Raw genomic sequence first — 14,036 nt, forward strand, 5'->3', positions numbered from 1 at the left:
AATATTAATAATTTATGGGAGTTTATGCAGTAGTAGGAAGCTCCATGATAAAGTGGTTTATCGCTGTTATATGGGCGCTGTAATACTGCTGCCAAGCTGAACCAGTTCCTGAGGATACGTATCAATGGGATTTGATTGACATCTACTATCAGTGTGAACCTTATGATTCTATGATCTGATATGGAGGACTCTGTTGATTGTGAGATCTATACAACCACATCTTCGTACTCAGAGTGATTTCAAGAACTCTTGACTAGAATAGAATAGAAAAGATTTAAAATGAGGTATGCACCGCGACCTTAGGTCCATTGTGTCCTCCCCTCAATCATAACGCATCGCCCAGATAAATTCCAGTATTCTGCTAGGTTTTATTGAGGCGATGTGATCCCTATTTGGACACATAGATCCAAGGGCCTTTATTCTATGACTATAGACCGCTGTGCAGTCCAGTAATAGGTATTCGGGAGTTTCCGGCTCCATGTCGCAGAACTGGCAGTTAGTACAAGAGGCTATAATCATGTTAGATAGGTAATTCGCGAGCTTACAATGTCCAGTATAAAATCCCACAAGTAGCCGGAATTTGTCTCTCGGAAGGTGGATTACACATTGAAGCCTAGTGAGGTTGTAACCAACCATTAGCAACTTTGCCTAGCGCATGCTGGTGTGTAGTTCTATTCACTCCTTCAATGTACTCTCCTAAGCTAAATCGCCTTAAGTGCCGCTTGACTATTGCTAAGTATGGCGATACTTTCATTGCGATTTTTGCGTTGGAGGTTTATCTCTACACACCGATTATTAGAGAAGACTTCTGCTTGGAAAATGCTCAAAAAACGTCCCGTAGATATGGAAAGTTAGGTACGAGGTCCTGGGACGCCTGCACCGATTTCTTCCGATATTTTTGAACCGTCAGTGTACCACGTAATAGTGGTCTCCCTAAGCAGGTGGTCATGCATGGAGTTACTTCATTCAACCTTACTACTAAGGTTACTTTAAACTTGCTTGTAAAGTTTACACTGTTGGTAATGTTATCCCTTGGGAGAAGATCCAGTGGTGTATCATCACATTAGGCCCTTATTTGATACGCATCCACAATGAACTGGTTTAATGGAGACAGTCTGCTCTCCAGTCCAATTTACTTATGTTTAGCCTCAGCATATTCCGAAAGATATCCCAGTCTATGTTTTTTGGAATATGATAGGGGGAGCTGCTTTACATCTATTTTTAGTGCGAATTTTACGATTATGTGATCTGACATGGAGGATTTCGATGACACCATCCACTGTGAGACCAGTCCAATCATACGCTCTTTACTCAAGGTGATGTCAAAGACCTCCCTTTTATTACTCGCAACTCACATACTCTGTACTTAGATTGCTACTTACTCCTCGTGCTGCTGTCCGTGCTACCGCATTCCACGTAGTGTGCGTTCACATCGCACCCTAGAATAAAAAGGTGCTTGTTCTTCCTGCAATACTTTACCAGACTTTGAATGGTCTTTGGGCGTGCTGTGGGCTGCTAGAAGGAAGTTCGATCCTTCTCTGTCTTCGGCCTACACCGCAACCATGTACGGTGTTAGGAACTCTAAAATACAAGAGAAGTCAATATCATTCCTTACTACTATACAAGTTCTAGGTCTCTCACTAAAAAAGTTTCGGATTACCTTGTTTATATCCGTTTTGAGGCCCCTGACCTCTCCTCTGTAGACCGATAGTTCTTGGGAGGATCCCTGGATCCGATATGAAACTGCTCGATATGACAGCTGGGGCCGACACTACGTGGTGCAGGTTCACATGGGCAACTTCTATACTAGCAACCATTATAGAAGGTTCCTTGAGGAAATCGCTTCCTCTTCAACCAGCATTTTGTCGCTAGTTCCGATGCTTTCTGCCGTAGTCTTATTCATCCAGGGCCTCATAACTACGAAGCTGAACACGAAGTTCAGCCGGAAACTCTTCTTGCGGATGTATTTGTAAGACTCATCATCGATACATATGTTGAGCTTCCATCCGACATCCTACGCGCAAGGCCTTCACCCCTTCTCACGAGTTATAAAACGTATTACTTATCACATTATATCACCAAAATATCGTAAACAAACAAACTTGAAAACAACCTTTTATTTCAGTAAACAAAATATATCGAAACAACCCTATCTTAGAACAAAGGAAATTTATTAAAACAAACAATGTACATCTTTTATGTACATATGAAAACAAAATATCGACAAATATTAACTAACACACTAGCTAGTATAAATTGCAGTAACATCTATGTGAAAAAGTGGTCTTAGGACGGTAGTCTAAGTAAATTTTTAATGACTCATATGGTGTTAACTTTGAAGTAGACACCATGGTAGGATACCGGGTAACCACAACCCCAACTTCTCGGTCAGAGGCAGCACATTCGTATACCTTTTAGAGCATCTGAATATTTGAGCTGTCCCTCCACCATGGGGCGGAGTGTTGGCCTCCGGTGACCTGTGCCTGGTTGCTCCTCTACCGTTTGGAACTCGGTGGCTCCTGCGGCGTTAACTGCCCGCTCTTGCGATTTGAGGTCTATCCTGATTGCATTGTAAGTAACGCTGTCCTTTCGCTGCCACGCCTGTCGGTATTGGCCGCGTTAAACTGACGTCGCCTCTGAGCTGACAACCAGTTGCTGGTTGAGGGGGCAATCTGCCTCCCCTCGTCCTCTTCTTCTTGCGCGCACCTCCGGTATAAGCCAGTTGTGACTCGCTCTATTCCGAGCAGCTGAGCCTGCTGGAGGAACTCGTTGTGGGGATAGCGCTGACATTTCCGGCCGCTGTAGATGCCACCGACAGAGCGCTGCTGCATGAGGGCATATCATCGTCATCTCAGGCATGCTCCTTAAACAACGCCCGCTCTACTGACGATAGCCGGGCCGCCCTTTCCTTCACCGCAAATGTTTTCGGTGTTATGTTGTTGTTCTTTTGTTGTAGTTTGTTTGTCCATCATTCTGAGCTATCGGGTATATGATAGTAGAGGGTAGGGAGTCGCATACCACCCTTAATTAGGAGGTGGTAACTTTTGTTGTCACACACATGTCGTCTCAAGCAGCAACCTCATGTCGTTTGGGAGGGATCGAAATGACTCGTGACTTAAGCCGCTACACCACGTCAAGGTGTTCGCGGTGGTAATACTAATACTAATGAGACAAAATCTCCCAAGTGTGATTGCTTTTTTCGAGCTTTTCTGATACATCAAATTTTTTTGGTTCTAAATGATAAATAAACAAGTAGGGAAGGGATAAGTTCGGATATAACCGAACATTTTATACTCTCGCAAAGTCAAATGGTATACTCGTTTGAGATTTCTTAATATATTTTAATAATTGGAAGTAGAACTGTTGCCTCAGTTATTTACATTCACTTAAATTTACTCAAATTATGAGAAATCGTTTTTGTGTTTTGTTGTATACGCTTATGTCTGATTTTATATAGAATGCATTACAACTGCATTGAGGAGTATGGAAAGAACTCGTTTTTCGACAATGAATAAAATTTGTTATTTATTATATCGAAATAAGTATAAACAGGAAAATACTTTTTAGCTTAAAAATTATAAATATTAACAACTTTAAAAATTATAATATTATATTAATTTGTATATCGATGGAGCCCAATGCAGCAATATACTACTTCTTATGCAGATATTTCTGTGCCTGATATAAATTACGATTTTGCTTAAGAGCTTCATTTACGAGCCTAGAACTTCCCCTGTTAGACTTGTTAATATAATGCTCTATGGAGTTCCAAAATCAAAGGATTATAATCGTTTATAAAACGATCCTGTAATTTTCGTTTTAGAAAAGTTTTGGGTTTTGATAAACTTGATCTAAGGGCTAACAAATAGTCATCAAAAGACATATTTATTCTACTATCAGACAGGAAATGTTCAAAATCTTTTAAATTAGAAATGTCTTCTGTAGTCATATTTGAATTTAAAACGTATTGAATTTTGGAAATGTTTTCCTTGTGTCTTTCTGAATTTTGACGTGTTTCTCTAATAGGTAACAGTATTTGCGTTGAAGGCATCGGTGGATATGGTACACCAAAACGGCAAAACTGTTGTACTCTTATTTCCCTAGTACAAGAATGGCTATGGTTTGGGTCTTTGATAACCCAAATAACTTTCTAAGTGGCTGACCGAACCATCTGTAGAAATATAATTGTCAATAAAACTAATGACATCAAGCAATACATGCCATGTACATGCGAGGAACCTCTCTGTTAAAACTAGACTCTCCAGTAGAAATTTGTGACAAAATGCTCTCCAAAAATGCCGGCATTATCTTTAAAAAGCTTAAGAATTTGTCGATAGCGGTAGTCAAAATATCTAGCACAAGTAGCCGCGTCTGACCGAATGAAGCGATATCTATCTTGGGTTGTTAAACTGTTGGCTTCCTCTTTCGAAATATCTTTAGAATCAACAGTTTTTAGAGAGGATGACCAACAGCTCAACCCACTGAGATTCTTCAGCCGATAAAGTGATAGAGAAGATTGGAAGCCCAAATTGACGAATCATAGCCATTGCCTTTTTCTTCTCAGCTTCCCAGTGCGCAGGAGAGGATCTAACCCCTTTCAAAACCTTGTAACCATCATCGTGTTGAATCAAGTTTTGAACAAAGTTTCGTTTAATAAAATTTGGGCCGAAACTCGGTTGCGACCTAAAACCTTTCTAAGGCAAATGGATGTACTGTTCTTGATTTGTAGCAGTTCTAATTTTTTGTAATCATAGAACAACTAAGGAGTGGTACACGCTCTTCTGTCAAAACGGCGACTTTCAGAACATATTATCTTGCTATATGTTTCAGAGCATTTACGTTTCTGCTCAACATATATTTTTCCAAACGACAACTCTTCTGAATTATTATCTTGAACTAGATCAATTGTCCTTCACCTGGCGCTATAACTAAACGGTTATAGTCCAAGTTTTCTACAGGAATATTGTCCCAAAAGGTTTCTTGACCGCCTGGACTTAGCTCTGAGGTAAACGATACGTGGGAATACGCTTATAATATAATTACAATATAAACGCTTATAAACCTCTGAATTTGGAACTCCTTAGAGCAAATATGGATATCCAATATATACTAGATGCAAATGCTTGCTGTTCATATGTAACTAATTATAATTAGAAGTCTAACAGGGAAAGTTCTACGTTCTTAAATGAAGCTATATTATACTCTTAAGCAAGAACTTAAACATATAGGTCACAAATTTATATCAGGCACAGAAATATCTGCACACGAAGCAGTGTATTGCTGCATTGGGCTCCATCTTTCGGAAGCAAGTAATGCAGAAATATTGTTAAATATCTCTCGACCTGAGGAACGTGTTCGAATGGTAAAACCTAGAGCGGAACTTCAGAACCTTCCTTAAGGCTCGACTGATATTTTCGTAGCTGGTATTTTAGATTCTTATGTTCAAAGATCCGATCAGTTAACAACTCTTTGTTTAGCTGATTATGCATCTAAGTATAAATATTGGAAACCTAGTAGAAGAGCACAAGGCCAAGGAAACCAGAAAGCGGGATTGTCATGCCTCTTAAAGACGGTAGCGGTTTTGTTAAAAAACGTACCAAACCTTGTATAATTCGGTCTAGAAGGTTTAACCCAGATTTGGCCAGAGTTGAATATTTCCGCGAAAAGGTAATGCTTTACTATTCATGGCGGATTGAACAGAAAGATCCCATTGAAAGCGATAATGAGCAAACTTGCATAACACATCGTATTCTAATTGAGGAAAATCGAAGAAAATATGCTGTTTTTGAGCAAAGAGAACTTTAAATGTTCTAGAAAGTCTTTATAATGAAATAGACTTAGAGGAAGGTGCTCAAAATGAACTACCTATCGTGGAAAATGAGTTTAGAGTGTTGGCACTTCCAGAAATAAACCCAACTATAAATTTGCAGGACTTGCATGGTGAAGATTCAACAGATAACGGCACTGAATCTTGTTGCAATATTAGACTTATAAAACTACCCTCCTTAATTCCAGTTGAGGAATTATTTTCCTTAGTTTATGTTATGAGTTCATTGGCGGCGGTGCAGGTGTAGAAAAGAGCCGTTTGATATCTGCAATATATCAAGCTCTTAACCATCGTTACAATTCTACACCTGGATCCAATCCAAGTTCCTTAAAAGATCATCCGATGATGCCATAAATTTATTTTGGTCCAATGAAGATATAAATAATTTCAATGCCCTTAAGCTCAGTTGAATCTCAACTGAAGCTATCCTTTCAACTGCAAAAGACTTAGTTAAAGGAATTGGTATAAGTGAAAATGAGAATATTTTGAAAAGAGTTAAACTTTTCAAAACTTCTGAAACGCAGGGACTGCCCTATGAATTGACACTAAAAACCTCCGCAAATATATGATGACAGTGAGCTAAACATAGAGCTTCAATATAAGTCACTTGTAGTCGAGCTTCTACTGCGGATGGCCTATTCATCATAGGAATTCATTATTCCTCCTAACAAATTTTCTAAATCGGATCCTGTATTTAGGAAACTGAGGGAATTTAAGACTAATAAAGCTCTAACAACAAGTTTCAATTTTATGATTTTCCGAACATCAGGACATTAAATTTTAATCCATAATGTTTAAAGTCTTCACGCTCATATTAATGATATAAAAAGCGACTGTTTGATGCTATCTTGTTTTGTAGAAACTTGGAGTTATCCTAGCGGATATACCAGGATTTACTCCAGTTAACGAGTGAGGATAGATAGCACGGAAAAAAGCATATTAATATTCTGGTTCTATACAGAAATTTAGCTTTCTCTGTCAGACATTTAATTGTAGAACTTCAGGAAATCCTTACTTTTGAATTATGCAATCAAAATGTGCTAATTGTTGGATATTTTAACATTTGTTTAATGTCTACAGGGACTACAATAGAAAATCTGATCCAAGAAAGAAACTTAGTGAAGAATATTTAACTACACCTGCCGGTACACAAATTGATTGGGCATTTTCAAACATGGATCCTTCCAATTTTAATGCAATTACTTTTAAGACAGTACACAGCTATCATGACGGTATTTCTGTCTCTATTTTGAACTAAAGTTTTCAGACTTAGTACAATCGTTCTTCATTTTTCAAATATAATCGAATTAGTATGGTATAGCAATTTTGACAGTAGTTTTTAAGTCAATTTTAAGAAAAATATGTAAATATTCTAATTAAGAAAATTGAAGTTATATGTATAATTTGTTATTATATAAATGTTTTATTGTGTTGTATAAATGTATGATAGAAATTAAATAGTATAAGGAGAAAAGAAATATAATTTGGATATATGTATAACAATCTCTATAAAAATTTATGTTCAATATTGTGAATAGTATATACAAATTAATATAATATGAGGTCAAGTAAAAAGTTGGTTTTTATCTAAGAGATAGCGTTATTGTCCAAAGAACTAGTGTTATGTGTCGCATCATGTCAAAAGTGATTCGGCCCCCTACTGCCAACAACTGGACCACTTGAAGGCAGCACTCATCCAGAAGAGGCCATCTTTGATCAACAGAGGCCAAATTGTGTTCCATCAAGACAACGCCAGGCCACACACGTCTTTGGGGACGCGCCAGAAGCTCCGGGAGCTCGGATGGGAGGTCCTAATGCACCCACCTTACAGTACGGATCTGGCACCAAGTGATTACCATCTTTTCCTGTCCATGGCGAACGCGCTTAATGGTGAGAAGTTGGCCTCGAGCGAGGCCTGTGAAAATTGGCTCTCCGAGTTTTTTGCCAATAGGGACGCAGCCTTCTACGAGAGAGGGGGCAAATTTCATAAATTTTTTTATATAAGCTAAGCTAATTATTCCCAGCTTCCAAACGTATTGTAAAATATGAAATTTTACGGTACCACGCCAAACTTACAATTTTTGAATTTTGATGAACTTTTCATGCTTAGACCTTTATTTACTTGTGGCATCATTGAATTTATCTTACTAATGTGAAGACATGCTTGTTTAATAACAAGTGTCGCTACGGTTACAAATATGCTCAGTTATTATTTTATCAATACCTCCGAAAAATTAAAAAATTGACAGAGAAAATAAGTTGTTTAGAAATCTGAAACTTTGTACAATGAGTAAATTAGAAGATATATTAGCAAAGAAGAAAACGGTTGTTCCTGTACTTGATCTAAGTAAGAACATCGCTCAGACCAAAGAAGAATTTAAACGGCTAATGGAAAAAGTGCCCGATTATAAAATGCGTCCAATCAAAGTACGTGCAGATGAAATAAAGATTAAAGAGAAAGATTTCTCGTTTAAGATTTCAAAGAAAGAGGTCAGAAAACTATTAAAGCATAATGGCGAGCGGGAACCGATTTATACATACGCAGATCCTATACCGTCCGAAATGAAGGATGTAACTATAATGGACTTATGCTCAGTACCAATCGATTGGAAGATGCTTACTACATTACGCCCGAAGTCTAAGCAAGAAGAAGAGTACTTTAGTCGAATGACGGAGATGGCCAAGTTGCAATTGAAGACTGAAATGCGTGATCGTAGGGAGTTCATTCTTAATAATTGCATAAAAAAGAATAAAAATAAATCTGGCATTGTAGAAACTAAGTTGGCAACATGTGCCGAATGCGGACAAGAAATGTGTTGTGGTATGCAAATATCATTTTTGAATAAATAATTGATTAATACGATTAATTATTGAATAATTCCCAGGAAAGGCCTGCATGGATTTCAATTATGATCTATTTGTGCGCATTGAACCAAAAATGTCAAAGCCCAAACCACCAGTAAATAACATAAACAAAGGGAAATTATCTGGTCGGAAATCTCTCACGAAGAATGGGATGAAGAATAAAGCAAACAAGAAAAAAATGCCTCCTTCTGCCATGCCGATGGTTTAATAACTCTTTCATAAACACAATATAATGAATGCTAAACCTTTACATCTTTAGAACATTATTCAAATTTATTATATTTTATAGTATCGCCATCTTTGTTGAAAAAATTTAAGGCAAATAAGAATGAGAAAGTGTTTGTCCTAGTTCCTTAACAGAAGAAGTAAAAGGAAAATAACCGCGCCGACAGAACTCATTAAACCAATTAACAGGTGGGTCGAAAAATTAGCATTGTTATAAAATAAATTTCGTTAATCAAAATAAAAATAAATATTCACGATTGACAAAACTTATTTTACGAACCTTTCATCGACATCTATTAAGATAAATGGAATGTCAATTCAGAATAAATGTGTCAAAACGTGACTCCATTTAAATTACACATTTATTTAATTTTAGTACCAAACATTTTTTAGTTATTACTAGCTTATAAACAAAACACCACAAGTAAGAATGGTCTATGTTCAGGTGTAACCGAATATTTCATACTCTTGCAACTTGCCAGAATGAAAGCCAAAGAAATACCTTCATAATTTTTAAAAGAGCTTGTTTACTTAATTGAACTTAACAGTTTAAAGACAGGTAGGAAGTCCGAAATCACTATATAAAGCATTCGGCATAAGGCTTGCAAGGATATCGAAAATCATTTTATGTAGTATAATGTAATATAATATAATTTCACGTATTTTCGGCAGTAAACTTTAGTTTATCCAATATCATGCGTTCAATTACTTTTTCTAAGATATCCTACATATTAACCAATATACACATAGCCAATAAAGTCTGCGTTCACCCTACATATTTTTTTAAGTGAAGTAAAAGTCTTTTTTATATTCTTGAAATCAAAGTGCACCAACAAAAATGTATATTCCTATTTTAATTTTTGAGATACCGATATTTTAGTATAAGAACAAGTAAACATAGGCACCACAAAGTATTAAAAATTATAAAGAAAAATTAAATTCAATATTTTATTGGATAGCCGCGGTGTTTTAAAACCTCGCACATACGATTTGGCATTGATCTTACCCACTTGTCTGTTTCCTCAGCTGAAACCCGGAACCAATCTGCCTTCACGACACTTCGTAAAGTCCCTTTACTTGTTATTGTATGCTGACGAATTCCTGTTTCCAACATTAACCAATCAACATTCTCTGCATTTCACACTTTGCTCTGGTAAATGACTCATTTACATTCTCTGCTCTTGTTTCACACTCAACATTTGTCCAAAGATGGCGCTTTAAATAAGAGTTTTGCGGAAACCAGTCCAACTTCACGAAAAGATGGCGCTGTACATATTCCACAAAAATTAATTAGAGAAAGCAGAGATTGTTAATAAATAGAGAAGGCACAAACAGAGAATGTTAACGAATTGAGAAGCCGCAAATGTTAAATGAAATCTTTTTGAGTACTAACAGAGAATGTAAATCAATAGAAAAGGAGCAAATGTTAGCTGTACTAAAATGTTAATTACGAGGAGGGAACATCGAAAACGCGCAAGTTCGAAAATAAAATGTCACCACAACTATCAGGGTACGAAATGAACTACACCACTCTATAAGCAAAATGTATATACACACATATGCACAGATGATCTTTGATATGCGCATAAACAAAACTTAAAATAATAAAAAGGAAAATAATTGACTTATGAAAAGAAAATATAAGTAATGAGGGAAATAATATGAAAATAGAATTAAAATATCATTTAATAAAAAAGGGTTAAAAAATAAAAAAAAGAGTATATAAAAATATCTGATAGGATTTGAACATAGGCAAAATATTTCACATTGCAATAGAGAAGTGTGCTATACAAGCAGCACCACAGACGATATTCAAGTAATTTTGTCTAATCTGTGAACTCAAACAGCTATTGTTGTTTACTTGCTTCAAATGTTCATATGTCCAGATGTGAATATTCTTGAAATTGCCTTCCTTCATTCGCATGTCCAAATATATTTGCATATATGTACACATATGTACATATGTATGTACCTCAATATGTCTTTCGCAAAAAATCAAACATTCGCGCAAGTGACAAAAAAACGTAGACGCCATCATCGGCCAATAATATTCAAGCAAACTCGCGGCTTATTTTCTAAGTATTTCATATTACAACGACAACAAATTCATTCATAAGGAACGTGCGTCTGCTTCAAAGCAAAGTGCGTCGTTCATTACTCTGCGCCGCGCTATTTTTCCTGTGCGCCTGGTAAACCACATTTGGTTTTCATATAGAATTCCTACCGCAAATGCGCGAGAATAAAAATGAATGAAATTGAATTTGAATGTCTTCCGTAAAATTGAAGAAGATCCTACCATTCCCCTCGCATTTGTATTTTGCCCACAAGCTGCCTACTCGCAACGATGCTAAAAATCATAAATTGAAGAATTTGTCTGATGTTCCTTTCAGAAAGGAGAATTGGCAACATGACCTCTTAGCGATTTGAAATATTATTTTAATTTTTTTCATATTATGCACTATATATGGCATTAAATTAAAAAATTTATATAAATTGACATGTATATGAAATCAATAACTACTTCTATATACTCTAAGCACACTCCATATAGTACTTTTATATGTTTACTTATTATCATTATTTCATAGTTTGTCGATTTAGCCCATTTTATCTAAAAACGACGCTCTGAAAATTCAGACCAATCGTTAATCGTAGCATTTCAAAAGAGCATAAGTCAATTTGCAACAGCAAAGCCCTGCAAAAAGGACTAACGAGACAACATAGCCGATCGACATTGTTGCAAAATTGTCGATTGAAACAAATTTTGTCAACTCCGCGACAATTCACACAATTTGGTGCCAATATATATGCGAGCTCATATATGTATGTATGTATGTATGTATATACATATGTATGTTTGTGGACAAAGTCGTCATTTGGTTTTTTTCAACAACACAATGTCCGCGAGAACTCGCCGTTATTTCGTTGGCTTGCCACCATGCAGAGAAGCGTGTCAAGTGAGGGCTCTAATATATTAATATGCTGCTTAATTTGTATTGAAAAATACTAATGCATTATGACTTATTGACGTAATATAATTAATAGATACGTAACAATATAAATACAAATAAATTCATACCTATATTCGTTTTTAAAGTAAATTCGATAAATAAAATATATATCTGAAATAATTATGTGGCAGTGCGTCCCAATCCCTCCTTGCCTGCGATCGTTCAACTCGCAAAAAGCAAAAAGCGTAGACAAAAGTCAGTGCTTGTGCGGGGCAAGAAGAAGCAAGCATCAGGTACGTGTATTTAAGAATGTATGTGTGATTATCACATTTGTGTAAATACGCATAATAAAAAAAAATTCAATAAAATAAAAGATTTCATTTAACATTTTCTCCTTCTCTATTCGTTAACATTCTCTGGTACTAATTTGTAATTCCAGATGAGGGAACATCGAAAAATATAACTTCGAAAAATAAAAATACACCACGCCATGTGCGAAATGCTATAAATAGACACAACGAATATTCCTAAATGAAAAATCGTTGCGCATACCTATTTAGATTTATGTTTTCAATTTCAATTATATGACAAAATTTATAATTATGAAAAGCCTTTTGAATTAAAAATCTGTATAATCGGTAAAAACCCCAGAATTCATAATAAAATATACATTTAATAGGCTAGTTTTCCAACTAATGTATGTGCGTTGCGTGAGCAATTGCTTATTGAGCAAAGGATAACAATAAAACGATGGCTAAGAGGCCGCGTTTCCACTTTTGAGGTGGCTTAGGTCGTAAGCGGGAAGGGGTTAAGCACAATTCGAATACGAGCCTATACGTTCGAATCCTAAAACCGAAATTTTATTTAATTTTTTTATTTTATTAATTGGAGTCTAAGCATATCATAATTCAATTTCTTTAATAGCATATTTTACTCCCTGATATAATTAAAAATATCAGGAAAATATGTTCATATGTTTAGGTTTATTGAATTTTTTTTTATTATGCGTATTTACACAAATGTGATAATCACACATACATTCTTAAATACACGTACCTGATGCTTGCTTCTTCTTGCCCCGCACAAACAATGACTTTTGTCCACAATTTTGCTTTTTGCGAGAAGCAAGTTGAACGATCGCAAGCAAGAAGGGGGTCAGGGGCGCACTGACACATAATTATTTCAGATAGTTTTTATTAATCGAATTTATTTTAAAAACGATATGTGTATTTATATTTTTACGTATATTATTATTATATTACTAAAATAAGTCATAAATACATCAGTATTTTTCAATACAAATTAAGCAACATATTAATATACATATTTTGAGTCCTCACTTGACACGCCTCTGTGCATGGTGCCAAGACAACGAAACGGCGAGTTCGCGCGGACATTGTATTGTTGAAAAAAAACCAAATGACGAATTTGTCGACAAACATACATATATACATACGTACATACATATGAGCTCGCATACATATTGACACCAAATTGTTCGAACCGTGGCGGAGTTGACAAAATTTGTTTCTATCGACAATTTTATGACAATGTCGGTCGGCTATGTTGTCTCGTTTGTCCTTTTTACAGTGGTTTGCTGTTGAAAGTTGACTTATGCACTACGACCAGAGAACTTAGAAGAACGAGAAGGTGCAAGTTGAATTTTGTATGATGTTCGATTGGACGGCTAACAGAGCTGAAAAATTGAGATCAAGGAGTTCACCATTTTCTGAAATGAGAATTTATAACAACATTCTCTCACAAAATACGTATCTACCAACATAAAGAGAAAAATTAAATACTTTGAACAAAAAATACAAATGCCACTTCACATATGCATGATTATTTTTTGCCATATAAACAATTTGTATGATGAAAAATTGATAAAATATGATTTTTTTTGCACAATTGCTACATTGATAAAATGTGAAAGAGTATGCAAAAAATTATATTTTACTATTTTCATAATTTTCTAATTTGAATTGTTACAGAATTAATAATTTATGTATGTACATATGTATGTACATCAATATGTTATATCATATAATATCATAATATATTATCACTTATCAATAAATACAGGTGCGCGCACTGCTCTACATGTAAGTATGTATGTACAAATATGCGTATGACATTGCAAAATAAGTAATGCATTCGCAAATCTACAT

The 14,036-nt window shown here is 35.6% G+C and overlaps 1 protein-coding gene across 1 annotated transcript; it reads left to right on the forward strand.

Annotated features, from left to right (window-relative positions):
• The first annotated feature begins 8,022 nt into the window (after positions 1-8,022).
• LOC106626132 (uncharacterized) lies at positions 8,023-9,647 on the forward strand. The gene is made up of 2 exons (XM_014245941.3): positions 8,023-8,648; positions 8,713-9,647. Exons 1-2 carry the CDS (start codon positions 8,114-8,116, stop codon positions 8,898-8,900), a joined length of 723 nt encoding a protein of 240 aa, XP_014101416.1. The 5' UTR covers positions 8,023-8,113; the 3' UTR covers positions 8,901-9,647.
• The last annotated feature ends 4,389 nt before the right edge of the window (positions 9,648-14,036 follow it).

Source organism: Bactrocera oleae, chromosome 6 (assembly GCF_042242935.1).
Source record: "Bactrocera oleae isolate idBacOlea1 chromosome 6, idBacOlea1, whole genome shotgun sequence".
NCBI lineage: Eukaryota > Metazoa > Arthropoda > Insecta > Diptera > Tephritidae > Bactrocera > Bactrocera oleae.

Excerpts from the sequence above, each read along its gene's own strand:
- LOC106626132 (XM_014245941.3), top strand. The coding sequence starts at position 8,114 with ATGAGTAAATTAGAAGATATATTAGCAAAGAAGAAAACGGTTGTTCCT. Across the intron at positions 8,649-8,712 it reads CGGACAAGAAATGTGTTGTG|GAAAGGCCTGCATGGATTTC; the intron begins GTATGCAAATAT and ends AATAATTCCCAG.